The sequence below is a fragment of the Suricata suricatta genome, chromosome 8, assembly GCF_006229205.1.
Source record: "Suricata suricatta isolate VVHF042 chromosome 8, meerkat_22Aug2017_6uvM2_HiC, whole genome shotgun sequence".
Classification (NCBI taxonomy): Eukaryota; Metazoa; Chordata; class Mammalia; order Carnivora; family Herpestidae; genus Suricata; species Suricata suricatta.
The window spans coordinates 68,844,036-68,863,533 of record NC_043707.1 but is presented as its reverse complement, the minus strand read 5'-3'; the positions used below and the strand labels follow the sequence as shown (position 1 = coordinate 68,863,533).

Here is a 19,498-nt window from a genome sequence, read left to right as displayed (position 1 = left end):
CTCATGTCAGATCTTTTCGTACTGATGATGTCTCAAGAGATCTTTCTTAGCCGTGGCTCTGAACTCCAACACTTTGAACCGTATTATGTGACATTTATATCCCTATTCAAACAAAATAGTTCCTACTTTCAAACATTTCTACCTCTCTCATCAATGAACTATTTAGAATTGTATTTTTCAGTTTTCAAATGTGAGGATGTTCTAGTTGCTCTGTTAAAATTAATAATTCCCAGTTTAAATGCATTCTCATTTAAATGCCTTTAAATACAGTGTGGTCATGTTGCTCTTTTAAAATTAATAAATTCCACATTTACATGTATTATTTTGCATGGTGTCAGTCTTTTCTTGAAACCTGCTGTCTCTCTGAGTATATGTAAACTTTATGTGAAAGTTCCAAGTGTGCTTAGAGGTAATGTTTATTCTACATTTTTGGGTTTAGGTCTCTATATTAATACCATGGGCCACATTCATTAATCATTTTTTCAAATATTTTCTCATTTTATTGATATATTTGGTCTGCATTTTTTTTTCTGAATAACTGTAAGATGTGTTAAAACTCTCTCAAGATGATTGTGGGTATGTCTGTTCTCCATAAAGTTCTGTACAAGTTCTATTTTCCTACACATTTATGGGTATGTTATTAGTGATTGTTTTAAACGTCCTATGGTATTCTGATTAATTTAGCTGTTATTATGAAGTGATGCTTTTCAGTTCGGTTTTTATTTTTCCTTTGGTGTAAACCTACTTGTTCAATATACAGTTGGTTATGGATGCTTTTCTTTGTACGGTGTATCATAATACTTCATTCACATTCTTTTACTTTTCACATTTCTGTATTTTTATATTTTCTATTCTTTTCTAAATAGCATATAGTTATTAAACAAGAAGATTTTTACTTCTTTAAAAATTTTTTTAATATTTATTTAATTTTGAGAGAGAGAGAGAGAGAGAGAGCATGAGCAGGGGAGGGGCAGAGAGGGAGACACAAACTCAGAAGCAGGCTTCGTACTCTGAGCTGTCAGCATAGAGCCTGATGCCAGGCTCAAAGCCACAAACTGGGAGATCATGACCTGGGCCCGAATGGACACTTACGCAACTGAGCAACCCAGGTGCCCCGATCTTTACTTCTTAAATGAAGCCTATCTCTCATTTACGTTCAATGTATTTATTGGTATATTTGATTTAAATAATTATCTCCGTAGGGCTTTCTTTTTGTCCTGTCTGCTCTGTTTTTCTCAGTCAGACCCTGAATGGGCCAAGAAATTCCTCTTATCTGGGGACCTGTGGATTCTCCCTACTCCTTGTAGATATTTCAACTTAATCCCAGTTCTGGGTATTTGGAGATAGATGTCTTCAACTCTGTGAAGAGTTTGTGGCCCCCCTTGCCCTAAGGTAATTCTACTGTAAATAAATTTAGTGAGGACTCTACAGTTTATTCTTTCACATGAAAAGGCAGCAGCCAAGAGGTAGGCTACAGGCATACCGGCAGAGTGGAAAGTATGCTTTACATAAGATGTGGCCAAAGGACTAGATTTTTCATAGGGCTAAAAATTACATGCCAAGAGTGGTTGCACACATCTTCAAATTTGTGGGGCAAAATGACTGAAGAAAGCTTTATTTTTTTCATATATTTAACAATTACTTATAAAGTCCTCCTATATGTTGGGCATTTATCTTAGGTACTGGAAGCCTAGCAAAGGAGAAGGGATGAACTTGAACCACAACAGCTAGAATGAACTTTAGCAAGCTCTTCAAGGGATGCTGTTTTATAGAATGGTGTTATTGTCTTTTCTGTGATTATTTATACAACATATGGCCTCTTCCCTTATTTACTATCAATCTTTTTCTTAGGGAGAATAATCTCCTGTTTCCCTCAAAGAACTTTAGATCAACGTGTGTAGCAGGCTTTCGTATACTTACAATGTTTTCAGATAAAAACAGATCTCTAGTTCAGTAGAGGCTCAGGCTTGTCAAGGACTGGCCCTCAGGGTGAGAATGGTGCAAGTCACAGTGCGTTCATGAAGGCAGAGAGTTTGGCCATGACCCCTGGCCTCTTCATTCTTCAAGATGACACAGCTGAGATAGTACACAGAACAAGTGGGGTCACAGGCCTCTGGGTGTCACCAGTGGGAAAGACAGTGGCTGCATGAGCTCTTATCTTGATGGCTTTTGTTTGGAAACATCTGGTGCATCGTTGAATCCTGACCTCACAGTCTTCTCAAAGAGCAGGACTGAAACCTCTTGGCTCTCTCAGTGAGGGAATAGATGAAGGCTGTCATAATACTCAGTGATTCTCCTGGACATTAGTTCAGTGAGAAATTGAACTTCATCTGACTAAAGAAACAGGATGGACCTGAGAGAATTATGCAATTAAAAGATTTTCTTTTAAGATGTTTATTTTTTCCTGAGGAAGTCATATTTTGTAAAATTTTACTTACAGTTTATTTTCCCTCACTCCCTACCTCCCTTCCTTTTTTTTCATCATGATAAATGTACTCTCTTTTTAAAACTACTTTTTTTTTTAACTTAGAGAGAGTGCATGCAAGTAGGGAAGGGTCAGAGGAAGAGAGAGAATCTAAAGCAGGCTCCATGCCCAGTGTAGAGCCTGACAAGACCTCTCGACCTTTCATGACTGTGTGATCATGACCTGAGTGGAAATCAAGAGTTGGACACTTTAACTGACTGAGCCATCCAGATGCTCTGATAAATGTACTTTAAAAGTTTTTTAATGTTTATTTTTGTGTGTGAGAGAGAGTGAGAGAGCAAGAGAAGGACAGAGAGAGAGAGGGAGACACAGAATCTGATGCAGGCTCTAGGCTCTAAGTTGACAGCACAGCATCTGACATGGGGCTCAAACTCATGGACCATAAGATCATGACCTGAGCCTAAGTCAGACATTTAACTGACTGAGCTACCCTGGCACCCCTGATAAGTGTAGTCTTTAATCCCCATCACCTATTTTACCCATCCTCCCTATGTCCCCTTTAGTTACCATCAGTTTGTTCTCTATAATTAAGAGTTTAATTCTTGGTTTCTTTCTCTCTTTTTTCCTTGCTTGTTTTGTTTCTTAAATTACACATATGAGTGAGATCACATAGTGTTTGTCTTTCTCTGACTTATTTTGCTAACCATAATGCTCTCTAGCTCTGTCCATATTGTTGCAAAAGGCAAGATTTGATTCCTTTTTATGGATGAATGATATTGTGTATATATATATATACTGAGGTAGAAAATGTTGGAATTTGGAGCTGATGGCCAAAAAATTCTTGAAACATCTTAGGTGCAAAAAGGTGATTTTATTAAAGCACAGAGACAGGACCCATTAAGAGAAAGAGCTGCACTGGGATTGTGAGGAGTGGCCAATTATATACTTTCAAGTTGGGAGGGGGTTAGGGATCCAGAAATCTCCAAGATATTTTGGAAACAAGGTTTTCAGGGCCTTCAGGGGGCTAGCTGCTGTTAGGAAAAAGTCATTTATTACTGTTTAGTAAAAACTCAGTCATGAGTCCCTTCAGATGTGGATCAGTGGGCCATATGCTTGGAGGATGATCACTAACAAACATTTGGGGGGGTAGAGATCAAAGAAGTTTCCAAAGGAATTTTTATATGTTAAAGTAGACTTACAGGATCCTGGAGGTCAGGATAATGTTAAGCTAAGATTGCTTTTGCCCTCAGCCATGTGCCATCATGGAGGCAATGGAGTTCTACAGGAAGGTCACTCTGCCTGTCTCAAGGTTGTAAGTTGTAAGGAAATGTAATTTTTTTCCTTTGCCTTTGTTTCCCATATATACACCACATCTTCTTTATCCATTCATCTATCAATGGATAATTGGGCTGCTTTCACAGTTTGGTTGTTGCAGATAAACATAGGGGTGCAAGTATCCCTTTAAATTAGTGTTTTCATAATTTTTGGGTAAATACCCAGTAATGTGACTACTGGATTGTAGGGTAGTTCTATTTTTAATTTTTTGAGGAATCTCCATACTGTCTTCCACAGTTGCTGCACCAGTTTGCATTCCCATCAACTGTGCACGAGGGTTCCTTTTTCTCCACATCTTCGCCAATACTTGTTTTTTCTTGTGTTGCTGATTTTAGCCATTCTGATAGGTGTGAGGTGTTATCTCATAATTTTGATTTGTATTTCCCTGATAATGAGTCGTATTAAGTATCTTTTCATATTTTCTTTGAAAATTCAAACCTCACAATTGACCTGTGAGTCAAAAGTGAGTGGTATCATTCAAGAGTAGTTGTCATAGGAAACTTGAACTGAATACATGGTGAATCAGCCCTTCTTTCAGGAAGAACATTGTAGCAAATCTCAATTAGCATGCATGTCCTCACAGTCCTGTTTCCTAGGAACTGTAGTCCTAATTCATTCTACACTCTTTGTGTTAGGATCTTAAAACTTATGTGATTTGATGTAAGGTTCAGGTGTGAACAGTCAAGAAAGAATTCTTGAGATATTTTTGGTGCAAAAAGACATCTTTATTAAAGCACAGGGACAGGACCTGTGGACAGAAAGAGTTGTACTGAGGTTGTGAGGAGCAATTGATTATAAGCTTTTAAGTTGGGAGGGGTGGAGACAAAGAAAGTTTCCAAGAGTATTTTCATATATTAAAAAGACTTACAGGATCATCGAAGTCTGACTACTGTCAAGCTAAGGTTGTTTGTACCACTAGCAAAACATTAATATTAAGACAGTTGGGAGTTCCTGGAGGAATGTTATACTCTCCATGTCTCAAGTATTTGTCAATGGGCTGCAGGTTAGGAGGAAATTTAATTTTATCTAAATCTTCTTGTGTCTTTGTTCTCTGTGTCAAAAACTATACCCTTTGTTTTAAGAGTCCTTTGAAGGATCTGTCATAATTAGTGAGGATATATGTATATATATAAAACAGGGAACTGGGCACCTGAGTGGCTCAGTCAGTTAAGCAACTAACTCTTGAGCTCAGCTCAGGTCATGATCTCACAATTCATGAGTTCTAACCCCATATCAGGCTCTGTGCTGACAGTGCAAAAAAAATTCTTATTCTTCCTCTCACTCTGCCTCTTCCCCACCATGCTTTCTCTCTCTCTCTCTCTCTCTCAAAAGTAAGTAAATTTTTTTTTAAATAAAAGAATCTTTAGAGAGTGGGAAATGTTCAATTATCATTTTCCTGACTTTACTGATCAAGCATTGGACATGGAAATAGGTGCTAAGATTATAATGATAAAGATAAATTTGTCCCACGTAGTGAGGTATCATCAATGAAACAGAGTAAATGGGCAATTTAAATTTTAAAAATTATGCCATGAGTACAATGAGATCACAAAGGAGGGCCACCCTGCCCAGTAGAGGATTCAGGAAATCCAAGACTTCATGGAGAAACCAGTCTGCAACATAAAGGTGAGGATCATAGAGGTTGTTCGAAGTCTGCATACTGTGCACAGGTATCTAGAATAGAGGTGTAACATGTCAGGCTTGTGCAATTGGAAGTAGTTCATTGTAATGAAATCATAGCATGCAAATATCAGCTGAATGGAAAGTCCAAAAACATCAAGACACACTGCAGACTCACTATACAACTAACACCTAAAATTGTAATTTGAAGATGGAAAGTGAAAGGCACACCAGCTGGGATTTAGAATTGCATCATTTTCTAATTCATACCTTATTTTTCAAAGAATTTAAGGAAGTAGAAATCAGCCCCATAATATAAACAAGATTAAGATATAAGCTTCATTTTTTCCAGTATCAGACCTCACTATTTATTACACCTCTCTTTTGAACTGGCTGATGCTTTTCTAAGTATGCAAAATTCGCTAACCACCATCATCATTGTCATCATTATCGCCACCATCATCACCATAAACATCATCCTTGGTTTTTTTTCTGTTACTCCTGAACAGGTACTACATACTCCTTATAAAATTTCCAAAGATATGAAGGTTTATGCCAAATAAAATAAGTATTCCTCTCATTCCTGATCTCAGAAATCTATTTCCCTAGAAGCAACCAAAAGTGCTAGTTCCTCCTGTGTATGCAAATAAGTTTATATGATTTCCATTTTCTTTGCAGAAATAGTACACTATTCTCACTGGTTGGCAACCCAGTTTTTCCACATTACAATAGATCTAGTAAGTTGTTCTGTGTTATTAACAAATAGTGCTGTTTCTCAACGTTCTGGCTATGTGATATTCCCTTGTAGAAGATTGCTGAAATTTACATTACCACTCCCATATGGACATATAAGGAGTTCCAATCTTTAGAGTTACAATCAATGCCACAATGGACATTTATCAATACACAACTTTCCTGACGCTGTGTGTGTATACGGGAGAGTGTGTGTATGCCTTAAAACTGAACATGTGGTGCCAAAATGGATATCTATTCACATTTAATAAATATTAGACACAATTTGCAATAGATATTATACAATTTGGACTCCCATGAAAGGACAGTTTTTCAGAAGCCTTGGGAACACTGTTTGATAGAATGGGAGGTAAAACATTGCATCTTATAGTTTTGTTTCATTTCTCTTATTTTGAGTTACTTGAAAATCTTGTTTTTCTATAAGCTATATGTTCAATGTTTGCCCACTTTTATTGATTTGTGCTTTTTTACAATGTATAAGTCACATAAATCAGCTCTTTTGTCTAACAGAAATCAAGGCTGTTGCTTCAGAATATTTTTGGCTTCTGAATTTCATTAAGGTTCTTTTTCACCACAATGAATTTATCTCTATTTTAATGTAGTTTTTGTCAGTGTTTATATGCCTTTGGGTTTTATGGCATTTACAAATAAATTTGATGGTCCAATGTAATTGTATAATTATCTAATATTTACAATTTCTGTTGAGATTTTTAATGTTTCATCTGCAGTCAAGCTGGAACTTACTTTGTACAAAATTTACAATAGATCTACTCACCTTTTTATTCTACACAGCTATCTACTTGTCTGACACCAGCTGTTATATAGTACATACTAAACTATATGTTCTCACTGATTTTACTTCTTTATTTTATTTTTTTAAAATGTTTATTTATTTTGGGGCAGGGGAATGGGCAGAGAGGGAGAGAATCCCCAGCAGGCTCTGCACTGTCAGCCCACTGAGCATGGGGCTCCATCTCACAAATCGTGAGATCATGGCTGGGCCAAAAAAGGAGTCCATTGTTTAACTGACTGAGCCATTCAGGTGCCCCAAAAGGTATTCTTTAAAATTAGCAGGGGAGGTGCCTGGGTGGCTCAGTTGATTAAACGACCAACTCTTGATTTCAACTCAGGTCATGATCTTACTATTTGTGATACTTACTGAGTCCCACGTGAAGCAACGGGCTGACAGTGCGTGCCCTGCATGGGAGTCTCTCTCTCTCTCTCTCTCTCCCCTTCTCTCTCTCTCTCTATCTCTCTGTCTCTCTGCTCCTCCCCTGCTTGTGTGTGTGTGCATGCACATGCTTTCTCTTGCTCTCAAAAAAGTTAATATACTTTTAAAAATAAGTAGAGACATAACACTGTTCACATGCACTTAATTCCTATATGTGGTGGGGTTTGGACTACACAGTATGTTCTGTTGTTATGTTTTTATATTTATGTTCAGTGACACACTGTCCTAATTCTTGTAGACCTATACATTTCATCGTAACTCTTGTGAATTGTCTAGGCTTTTGATTTTTTTGATTAGCTCCATTTAAATTTTACAGTTAGCCTTTTTGAAATCTTAACTCACAACACATAACATTTACAGGTGAACTAAGAAAGAATTGCTTTGCATATGGCACTGGCCTGTCCTACTCCAGAACACACTATGGATATCTATTTGAGTAATTATTCTGATGCAACTTTCAGAAGCATTTCTTGATAAACACATTCCAATGTGTTTCTTTTCCAGGAGGCTACAAATTTGACCTTTTCATTGTCTTCTAATCAGTTTTTTCCACATCCATTTAAATTAACTGTCCAGCCACATTTACTCTATCTTTTGCTTGCCAAACATTGATGCCCTATACTAGGTACTTTTCTATTCTTCTGTTAAATTTTGCTGAAAAACAAAAGAGGTACATATGTGTGAAAATAGGCCATATCAAAAAGCTGTTATGAAAACTTGAAAAAATTACCTGAAATTACATACAACAGAAACACTTGGCCATTAGTAAACGCAACTCTTTTAGCAGGTCACGAATTTGATGAAACAATGAAGGCTGTGATGTATCTTCTCTATTATCGTTTTCCACTGACTGAAACAAGTCAGTTTCAGTATGTTGCTCATTACCAGTCATAATTTTCATTTGGGCCTAAAATTGTGTGATATATTCATAAAAGGAAAACATTTAAGAATCCCAAACTTTCAAAAATAAGGTTATATATTAATAATTTGTAAAATTATCTGCATTTTCCTTTTTCAAGTACTCTCTCTTACTAGATCATTTTCAGCAGGAATATTTCCTGGTTTGGGGTTGGGGAATGAGAAGAAGCACAGTCTCACCTTACTTATATTCATCCATCCCTAGGTATTTGCGAGGGTGCTAACCAGGCATGAGGACAATTGTATGATATTGTAGCTACAATTATGCTATTTAGGAGGGAAGGTTTTATCTGAATGGCCCAAATGCTCACCCACATCTTAGAAATAAAGGGAACACTTAAGCTGATGTAGAAATCTGATACAAACACTTCCGGCTGGGAGAAGAGAGAATTTCCCCTATGTCATGTGCTGACTCAGGCCATCCTCTCCTGGGGACAGCTGCAGGTTCGGAGCTGTCAGTCCCCCTCACTTCTGAGTCTGTACATATCTGATGGTTTTAGGTCAGCAGGAATCTGTCTTAGGGTCTTTGGGTAGGTAGGGTGCCTGAAAACTGGCAACAATCTTCAGAAAGTGAACCAATCGCTGCTTCTATTACATACACCCAGTTAAGACATCTCCAACGATAAATCTGGGGACCCCATTTAATATCGCCTCCATGAGGAATCCCTCAGAACAGCAGCACAAGCCCTGGGAAGCCCTAGAAATGCTTGGAGCTACCAAGTTCCTATGGGACTCTCCAGAAACTCAGTGTGAACACAGCTCACATGCCCCGAGGCAAGCCATTACATTTCAGGGCTTGGTGAATCAAATGTAGTAAACGACCACAGCGCCTCTCCGTCCGGGTGTGCTCTGACTTTCAGCCCTCCCTTCCTAGGGTTCTAGAGCTTCATTCTGCAGTCACTGCCCAGACCCGGGCCAGGCTTACCTCCAGCCTCTGAATCCTCTTATCCTGCTCTCTCAGACGTCTGTCTTTCTCTTCCATTTCCTCTTTCATATAGTCCATGGATTGCTGGAAAATTTCTAGAATCTGTAACTGCTTTTTATACCTTTCCTCAAGAAGCTGCTTTTCCTTCTCAGCTGTCTCTCTCTTGGCTCGCTCCTCTGCTCCAGAAATGAAAACAACAGTTAAGCCTACAAGCAATAAGTCCCTGTCCCACAACCCTCCACTTTCTCAGACACCAAACTATCTGGGAAGAGCAAACAGGAATGTGAGTTTAACTCGTGACCACTCATGGAGGGCAGGTTCGAGAACAAGGTGGGAAAGGCCCTGACAAACAGCCGCATCTTGTCTTACTATTTTCAGATTTAGGAGAGCATGCCCTCCACAGAAGGGGAGGAAACTCCTTGCTTTGAGAAGATTTTCCTGTCAGAGGTCTCGGCGGGCCTCGCAGGAGCCTCCTGCCCCATCATGCACAGAGCCCTCCCCATACCTGCCAAGTCTCTTTGTGCTCGACTGAGAAGCTCATCTTTCTGCCTGTGCATTTCCTCTAGTTCCTTCTTCACCTGCAGCAAGTCCTGGGAACCACAAAGGGCAAAGACATATCAGGCAGGTCAAACCTGAACTTCCATTGAAATTGTTTGAGAAAAAAAATCTGCGCTGATCAACATTCCCGAGTTGTTCCCCAGCCACCCCCCTCCAAATGCATGTTCCAAGACCCTGCCTGTCTCAAGACCCCTCCAGCCTCATCTGCCAGCCCCCTCCAAATGCATGTTCCAAGACCCTGCCTGTCTCAAGACCCCTCCAGCCTCATCTGCCAGTGCTGCTGCCCTCTGCTCATGCTGGGTCCACCGTCAGAAGAAAGTGCAGTTTGCCCGACACGTATTTCATGTTTTCATATTTTTCACATGCTGTTGTTTGTTTTTTTTTCCTGCTTGTGACTCCTCCAGTAACATCCCACCCAGGATAATATGTACTAGTCTTTCAAAACATATGTCACACTCCTCATCCGGGAAGATTTCCCAGGCCACCTTCCCCATGTGAAAGAAATCACTGTGCATTTACATTTGTACACTTTTGTCAGTTGTACATTTTCAGTGCATGAAACTTATGGTGTGAGAACTTCTGGTCAAAGAAACTTGAAAAAGTGTCTGTGCTGACTTTGCTTCAGAGATCAGACAGATTTCCAGATAAAGTGCCTGAGCTTGGAGGACAGGAAGTTAAAATAGAGCAATAGTGTCCTTTTAACTCTCTTATTCAGAATAATCAGCATCCTTCTGCCATGAATATTAGCTAATCTATGGCCAATCAGGGAGCCTCTAGGTAGAGGGGATTGCATGAAGAATGAACTATTAAGACCAAGTACCCTGTACATCTGCTGTAACTCCTCAACATTTTGGGGGAGCTGCTCCATGGGAGGCTCTGTATTGTCCAGGTGTGGTACTGCCAGGACAATTTGGGAACCTTCTTTCTGCAGAGCCACTGAGTCCTCACACTAGGACACCGGTGTCACTGTGTTCTTCAGACGAGGAAACACTCTGCATCCACTAGGGTCACCAGAATCCGCAGCGCTGAATGAGGCAGGAAATTTAGGGCATCAGTCAGATTCAAAATCAGAAACTATAAATCCTAAAATGATTTTTTAAAGACCCTACGCAGTTTGAAACTTTTTGTAAACCCCATCTCCTCCCCCTAAATTAGTGCTTTCCTCCTGATCACTGCACTTAAAAATTTTAACTATCTTCCCTCAGTTAACATTTGGAAGTATTATCTGGTATCTTTTGGAAAAAGCATTTCCCAATAAAACATAAAAGCACAATAGACAACCATACAACTTAATAACAAAGAAATAATCGATCACAAAATCAGTAGAGGAACTACACAGACATATTTCCAAAGACCTCCAAATGAGCAACCGTAAATGAAAAGATCACTAATCATCCAGAAAATAAGAGATATCTCAAAACCAGAATGAGACATCACCTCACACCTGTTAGAATGGCTATTAGTAAGAAGACAAGAGATGATTATTAGCAAGGATGTGGAGATGGGAGAGAACCTTTGTACATGGATGGTAGAAATGTACGTTGTAAATTGGTTCAGTCACCATGGAAAAAAGTATGGAGGTTCCATAAAATTAAAAAATAGAGCTACCATGGGGCACCTGGGTGGCTCAGTCAGTTAAGCGTCTGGCTGTTGATTTCAGCTCAGGTCTTGAGATTGAACCCCCCTACCCCTACCAGGTTCTGCTTTCTGTCAGTGTAGAGCCTGCTTAGGATTCTCTCTCTTCCTCTTTTCTGCTGCCCCTCCCCCCACTCCTACACTCTTTGTCTCTGTCTCCATCTATGTCTCTGTCTCTCTCTCTTTCAAAATAAATAAACTTAAAAAAACAGAACTACAGTATTATCCAGCAATCCCACTTTGGGGTATTTATCCAAAAGAATTGAAATCAAGATCTCAAAAAGATATATGCACTCTCATGTTATTGCAACATAACTGAGAATAGCCAAGATATGGAAATAACCTAAATGTCCACCAGGAGATGAATGGATAAAGGAATTGTGTACACATATACATGGGATATTGTTCAGGTACAAGAAATAAGGAGATGTTGCTATCTGTGACAAATATGGATCTCAAGGGCATTATACTAAGCAAGATAAGTCAAGTATTATATGTAAAAAACCTGAACTCATAAAAACAGTAGAATGGTAGTTACTAGGGGATGGGAATTGGGAGATTTAGGGGTTTGTGGTTTACAAGGGCATGAACTTGCAACCAGTAAGTAAATATGTCCTAGAGAAGGACAGCATAGTAATTATAGACAATACCAGATTATAAACTTGCTAAGCACATACACACACACACAGGCACACACAAATATGATTACTGACATGTTAGAGATTTTAGTTAAGACTGACTTACATGATTGTTATCATGTTGCAATACATAAATGTATCAATTCAACAAGTTTTATACCTTAAACTTATACAATGTTTTGTCATTTATGTCAATAAAAATAAAATAGATATGAGGTAAACAATTAAAGCAGGATAAATAAGATTGTATATATCCCACTAAAATTCTACCTACTTTGAGGACCTAATTGTTAGAAATTTAGTTTTCTCCCCCCCATATATAATATCTCTGAGAAAAGCATTTATCATATAGGATGTCTCCTCAGATACAATAGAAAATTGCACAGAAGAATGTCACAGTAAAATATGAGCACAAAGTCTCCCCTCAGAGTTATCCAAAGCATGAATACATCAGCACTTCTGTACTTTCCCGTGGCACAAAATGCAGGCTAGTATTGGCCATCTGCAGAGTGCTGCCTGCATTATTCTCCAAAGCTCTGATGAAGCTAGAGTAGAAATGCCGGATATCGCCAGTCTCCAATGATTTGCTCTCATTGATTCTTACAAGAACCTGCAAAGTAGGCTTATTATACCCACTTTGCAAATGAGATCAGTGGGGTTCAGAAAGTCTAAGTAAGTTATTTGCCCAAAGCACATAGTGAATAAATGGTAGACCCATGATTGGGAACCTCGAGGGTCTGTTTTACTGTTCTATGTTTGACGAACTCCGTAAGATAAAAATGGGCCAGAACCCGGAGGCTCAGTAGGGAGGGAGCCCCCTCTATGGAGAGATGAAGGGAAGAGAAAGAGCGGCTGAAACTGCTTATAGAACTGTCTCTAGAGGAGAGAAAAACCTTGGCCGGGGGTGGAGAGAGATCCTATCATCCCCATCCCATCTCTAACCACAGGGCGTTCAGAGAGATATCCTATACTTAGCTGCGGCACTTTCTTTGGGCTGGCTGCCCTGGTCCGAGTTGGCACCAGGAGGAACTGCTCCCCTACCCCCCTACTCCATCCCCGGCTAGGAAATGGCCAGGCCTGCGGGATTACATTTCAGTAGTATCATTAAAGTTTGTGGACTAAGATCTGGAAACAAGGCAGGGCTTGGGATGTAGAACTCGGCCCACCTTGGCTATTTCTGAGGCCCAGGGAGATTGGACCCAAAAGAGTAATTTGTACCGCTTGGTTTGAGGAGGGACTGTGGGACCACCATTTGTCTCCCCACAACCACCAACACGGAGTCTCCAAGAGCGGGGACCCACAGTGGAGGCAGACTTGCCTACACCAAACCATGCCCATTGTGCTGGAGAGCTGCTGTTTTTGTTTGTTTGTTTGTTTGTTTGTTTTTTATTGGAGCTGGCGCAAGACCAACATTCTTGCATTGCCATGATTAACTCTAGATCAATTCCTGATATTCAGATATATATTTTGCTTATCTCATTCTGCCTCTCCCCTCCGCTGGACTAGGCACTCTGGTTATTGGTTTGCTTAAACAGCCACATTTAATCCATTCTCTTAATACATATTCTACACCTCCCTTGTTACCTTCCTTTCTCTCTCTTTCTGAAAAAATCAGACTATATGGTTGCTCTGGGTAACATTATCTTCATTTCTTTCTCCTCACCTCTTACCATACTCTACTTTTTCTCTCTCTGAATTAAGCCTTTTAGTCTCTTTGTCAAGTCAATGTTCAATTTCTCTTTCTCCCCACCCCTGTCATACTCTCTTTGTATATGGTTTTCTATCAGCACTGCCTCCACCTGCTCTTTATTTGTAGCTGGGATTTCTGGTTTTATGCTTTTGTCTTTTGTTCTTTTTGTTTTCTTTTTTGTTTGATTTATCTGTGCTTTCGTTTGATTGATTTGTTTGTGTGCTTTTGTTCCCTGTTTGTCTGTTTCCGTTCCATGGCTACCTCAAGAAACAAGCCAAAGTACACATGGTGGAGAGTCCCAAATATCACTACGAGTAGGGAAATAAAATAATCAAAGGCATGACAAGAGAGACCAAGGGACACCATTAAAAGAACACTTCCTCAACAGACAGGCCATGGACAGTCAATGAGCCTCCTTTAGTATAGCAGAACTTGCAGGTGCAGAGCACATAACAAGCTTTAAAACTTATAAGAGACAGAAAGCTAGCCAAAATGACAAAATTGAAGAACTCTCTGCTAAAGAAATTCCAGAAAGAACTTTAGTTCCAGCTAAAGAATTGCTCAGAACAGATATAAGCAACATTACTGACCTAGAATTTAGAACAATAGTCATAAAATTAATCACTGGACTTGAAAAAGGCATGGATGACACCAGAGAAGCTATTGCCACAAAGATGATGGACCTTAAAAATAGTTGTGATGAGTTAAAAAATGCTATAAATGAGGTGCATAATAAAATGGACATGGCCACTGCATGGATTGAAGAGCCAGAGAAGAGAATAGGTGAATTAGGAGACACAATTATAGAAAAAGAGGAAGATGAGAAAAAGATAACTTGATCCAGGAGCACAAAAGGGGAATTTGAGAACTGAGTGATGCCATCAAACGGAACAATATCCATATCATAGGAATTCCAGAAGAAGAAGAGAGAGAAAAGGGAGATGAAGGGGTACTTGAACAAATTATAGCTGAGAACTTCCCCAATCTGGGGAAGGAAACAAACATTGAAATCCAGGAAGCACAGAGAACTCCCCTCAGATGTAACTTGAATTGATCATCTGCATGACATATCATAGTGAAACTGGAAAAATATAAGGATAAAGAGAGAATTCTGAAAGCAGCTAGGGATAATAGGGCCCTAACATGCAAAAGGAGACCTATCAGAGTAGCTGCAGACCTATCTACTGAAACTTGGCAGGCCAGAAAAGAATGGCAGGAAATCTTCAATGTGATGAACAGAAAAATATGCAGCAAGAATCTTTTATCCAGCAAGCCTGTCATTCAGAAAAGAAGGAGAGATAAAGGTTTTCCCAAATAAACAAAAATGGAAGAATTCATCACCACTAAACCAGCCCTACAAGAAATCCTAAGGGGGACTCTATGAGGGAAATGTTGCAAGGAACACAAGGTACCAGAGACACCACTACAAGCATGGATCCTACAGAGAACACAATGATTCTAAACCCATATTTTTCATTAAAAACCCTGAATGTAAATGGACTAAATGCTCCAATCAAAAGACATAAGGTAACAGAATGGATAAAAAAATAAAATCCATTTATTTGCTGTCTACAAGAGAGTCATTTTAGACCCAAAGATGCCTTCAGATTGAAAGTAAGGGGATGGAGAAATATCTATCATGCTACTGTAAGTCAAAAGAAAGCCGGAGTAGCCATACTTATGTCAGACAAACTGGACTTTAAAGGCAGTAACGAGAGATGAAGAAGGACATTATATAAGAATTACAGGGTCTATACATTAGGAAGAGCTAACAATTATAAATGTCTATGCACTGAATTTGGAAACACCCAAATACATTAAAAAATCACAAAAAGAAACAACCTTATTGATAAGAATGTGCTAAAAACAGGGGACTTTAATACTCCACTTACAGCCATGGATCGACCATCTAGACAGAAAATCACTAAAGAAACAATGGACCTGAATGGCATATTGGACCAGATGGATTTGACAGATATATTTAGAACTCTACATCCTGATGCTATGGAATTCACTTTCTTCTCTGGTGCGCATAGCACATTCTCCAAGATAGATCACATACTGGGTCATAAAGGAGCCCTCAATAAATATAAAAGAATTGAGATCATACAATGCACACTTTAAGATCACAATGCTATGGAACTTGAAATCAATCATAGGAAAAAGACTGAATAACCTCCAAAACCATGGAGGTTAAAGAACACCCTACTAAAGAATGAATGGGCCAATCAGGCAATTAGAGAAGAAATTAAAAAATATATGGGAACAAATGAAAATGAAAATACAATAATCCAATCTCTTTGGGATGCAGCAAAAGCAATCCTAAGAGGAAAGTATATTGTACTCCAGGCCTATTTCAAGAAACTAGAAAAAGCACAAATGCAAACTCTAACAGTGCACCTAAAGGAACTAGAAGTAGAGCAGCAAGAGCACTTCAAACCCAGCAGAAGAGAAATAATAAATGAAATGAACAATATGGAATCTAAAAAAATCAGTTAAACAGATCAATGAATCCAAGAGTTGATTTTTTGAAAAAATAAACAAAATTGATAAAGCTCTAACCAGACTCCTTAAAAAGAAAAGAAAGAGCACCCAAATAGACGAAATTATTAATGAAAATGGATTTATTACAATGGATCCCTCAAAAATATAAGCAATTATCAGGGAATATTATGAAAAATTGTATGCCAACAACCTGGAAGAAATGGAAAAATTCCTGAACACACATGCACTACCAAAATTCAAATGGGAAGAGATAGAAAATCTGAACAGACCCATAACTAGTGAGGAAGTTGAATTGGTTATCAAAAATCTCCCAACAAATAAGAACCCTGAGCCAGATGGCGTCCCTGGGGAATTCTACCAGACATTTAAAGCAGAGTTAATACCCATTTTCTTCAAGCTATTCCTAAAGTATAAATGGAAGTAAAACTTTCAGACTCATTCTACGAAGCCAACATCACTTTGATTCCCAAACCAGACAGAGTCCCAGCAAAAAAAAAAAAAAAACAAAAAAAAAAACAAAAAAAAAACAAGAGAGCGAGAGAGAGAGAGAGAGAGAGAGAGAGCGAGCGAGCGAGCTGTAGGCCAATGTCCTTGACGAATACAGATGCAAAAATCCTAAACAAGATACTTGCAAATTGAATTCAATAGTATATGAAAAGAATTATCCATCATGATCAAGTGGAATTCATTCCTGGGTTACAGGGCTGGTTCAATATTCACAAATCAATCAACGTGATACGCCACATTAACAAAAGAAAAGATAAAAACCATATGATCCTGTCGATAGATGCAGAAAAAGCATTTGACAAAATGCAGCATTCTTTCTTAACAAAGACTTTCGAGAAAGTTGAGATAGAAGGAACATGCTTAAACATCAAAAAAGCCATTTATGAGAAGCCCACGGCTAAGATCATCTCAATGGAGAAAAACTTTCCAGAGAGCTTTCCCTCTGAGATCAGGAACATGACAGTTGTTCCTGGAACATGACAACTCTCACCAGTTGTTTAATGTAGTACTGGAAGTCCTAATATCAGCAATCAGACAACAAAAGGAAATAAAAGGCATCAGAATTCGCAAAGATGAAGTCAAACTATCACTTTTCGCAGATGACATGATACTCTACATGGAAAACTCGACACACTCCACCAGAAGCCTACAAGAACTGATTCATTAATTCAGCAACGTCACAGGGCACAAAATCAATGTACAGAATCAGTTACATTTTTATACACCAATAGTGAAGCAATAGAAAGAGAAATTAAGAAACTGATCCCATTCTCAGTTGCACCAAAAACCATAAAATACCTAGGAATAAACCTAACCAAAGATATAAAAGATATGTATTATGAAAACTATAGAACACTTGTGAAGGAAATTGAAGAGGTCACAAAGAAATGGAAAAATATTCCATGCTCATAGATCAGAAGAATAAATATTGTTAAAACGTCACTACTACCTGAAGCAATCTACTATTCATTCAATGCAATTCCAATCAAACTTACACCAGCATTCTTCTCAAAGCTAGAACAAACTATCCTAAAATTTTTATGGAACCACAAATGACCCCGAATAGCCAAAGTAATATTGAAAAAGAAAAGCAAAATGGACAACATCACAATCCCAGACTTTAGCCTCTACTACAAAGTTGTCATCATCAAGACAGTATGGTATTGGCATAAAAACAGACACATCGACCAGTGGAATAGAATAGAGAACCCAGAATTGGACCCACAAATGTATGGCCAACTAATCTTTGACAAAGCAGGAAAGAGTATCCAATGGAAGAAAGACAGCCTCTTTAACAGATGGTGCTGGGAGTACTGGACAGTAACATGCAACAGAATGAACTAGATCACTTTCTTACACCATACACAAAAGTAAACTCAAAATGGATGAAGGACCTGCATGTGAGACAGGAAACTATCAAAACTCTAGAGGAGAAAGCAGGAAACAACCTCCTTGACTTCACCTGCAGCAATTTCCTACTTGATACATCCCCAAAGGCAAGGGAATCATGAGCAAAACTGAACTATGGGGACCTCCTCAAGATAAAAAGCTTCTGCACTGCCCAGGAAACAATCAAGAAAACTAATAGGCAACTGATGGAATGGAAAAAGATAGTTGCAAATGACGTATCAGACAAAGGGCTAGTATCCAAAATCTACAAGGAACTCACCAAATTCCACACCCAAAGCAATGCAGACAGAGTGAGCACCAGAAAAAAGAGGTTAGCTATGTTAAATATGCACAGAATTCTCCGCAAGCATTAGCAGGAAGGCCAGGGAAGTCCTTACCAGAGTGACAGAATAGTAGCAGAGGGAGACATAGGAACTGCCATGGAGGAATGAGATGGATCCAGAGAAGGAAAGTAGAAGAATGCCTGGATCCCAGCACCTATGTGCTAAAGTATTTAGTGGTGAAGAGTCATAGCCTTTGTTTACCTAGTCCTCCAAATAATAATCAGAATAAGAATGTTAATAGAAAAACTGATATATCTATTTAGAAAGAGAGAAGGCAAATGTCACAAAATACCACCACAGGGTGAATCCAAGTGAGTGGTGTGTAAGATTTCATTATAGTCTTAAGCTTCCTCTGTAGTTCAGATTTTTTTTTAACAAGTAGATTTTAGAGTAATAATATGTAACAGCGTTAAGTGGAAAATTCCAACTACAAGGTTTTATAGCTTACATATTTACATATATCTATTGCATTCTCTTCTCAGTTCTCATGTTTATGTCAGAAATTAGGATTTTAAGCCAAACCTAATGTGTATGTAAAGAAAGTTTAGAAATGAACATACCTGAGCCGTAGTATTGCTGGTCTGTTTAAGAATGAGCAGCCAGGTGCGTCTTAGCTCACCCTTGCTCTGTTTTCTTCTCCCACAGAAGCTGAAAAAAACCTGAGGTTGTTAAGAAAGGAAATGAGCATAAAACGGAACCATAAAGTAAAACCACATCCTGCTCTTTTTTAATATTTGGGGAAAGCCTGCTGGAACCCAGCTGCCAGAGCCTGAGAAAGCAGGGGGGCAAGGCAGGTGAGAGCAGCCCAGTGACTCTGTAGTTAGGCCCTAGAAAATATCACCCTAACTACCTTTATTTTATCCCCAGCTTGCCTGCCCACAAATGGACTGCTACCTGAGATCCAGTGCACCAAGCTGCTGGCTCCAGAGGCCACATGCAGACTAGGTTAGTCGGCGGCCATTGACAGAACCCAAAGGCAGAGAGAGGAGTGGTGGGGAATCAAAAAAGGAATTTGTTTCAGGAAG

General features: G+C 38.9%; 1 protein-coding gene across 1 annotated transcript; it reads right to left on the bottom strand.

Annotated features, from left to right (window-relative positions):
- Positions 1-5,140: 5,140 nt before the first annotated feature.
- LOC115299949 (guanylate-binding protein 4-like) lies at positions 5,141-19,138 on the bottom strand. Its single transcript, XM_029949500.1, has 6 exons — positions 19,034-19,138; positions 10,586-10,790; positions 9,713-9,797; positions 9,208-9,383; positions 8,095-8,271; positions 5,141-5,434 (listed from the first exon to the last, which is right to left on the bottom strand). Exons 2-5 carry the CDS (start codon positions 10,631-10,633, stop codon positions 8,101-8,103), a joined length of 480 nt encoding a protein of 159 aa, XP_029805360.1. The 5' UTR covers positions 10,634-10,790; positions 19,034-19,138; the 3' UTR covers positions 5,141-5,434; positions 8,095-8,100.
- Between the last annotated feature and the right edge of the window lie 360 nt (positions 19,139-19,498).

Bases quoted from the DNA above. Each gene is read 5' to 3' on its own strand.
- LOC115299949 (XM_029949500.1), bottom strand. From the start codon at position 10,633: ATGGAGCAGCTCCCCCAAAATGTTGAGGAGTTACAGCAGATGTACAGG. The intron at 9,384-9,712 runs GTATGGGGAGGG...TTTCTGGAGCAG, and splicing joins AGCACAAAGAGACTTGGCAG to AGGAGCGAGCCAAGAGAGAG. The intron at 8,272-9,207 runs GTAAGCCTGGCC...ACACAATTTTAG, and splicing joins AGAGGATTCAGAGGCTGGAG to GCCCAAATGAAAATTATGAC.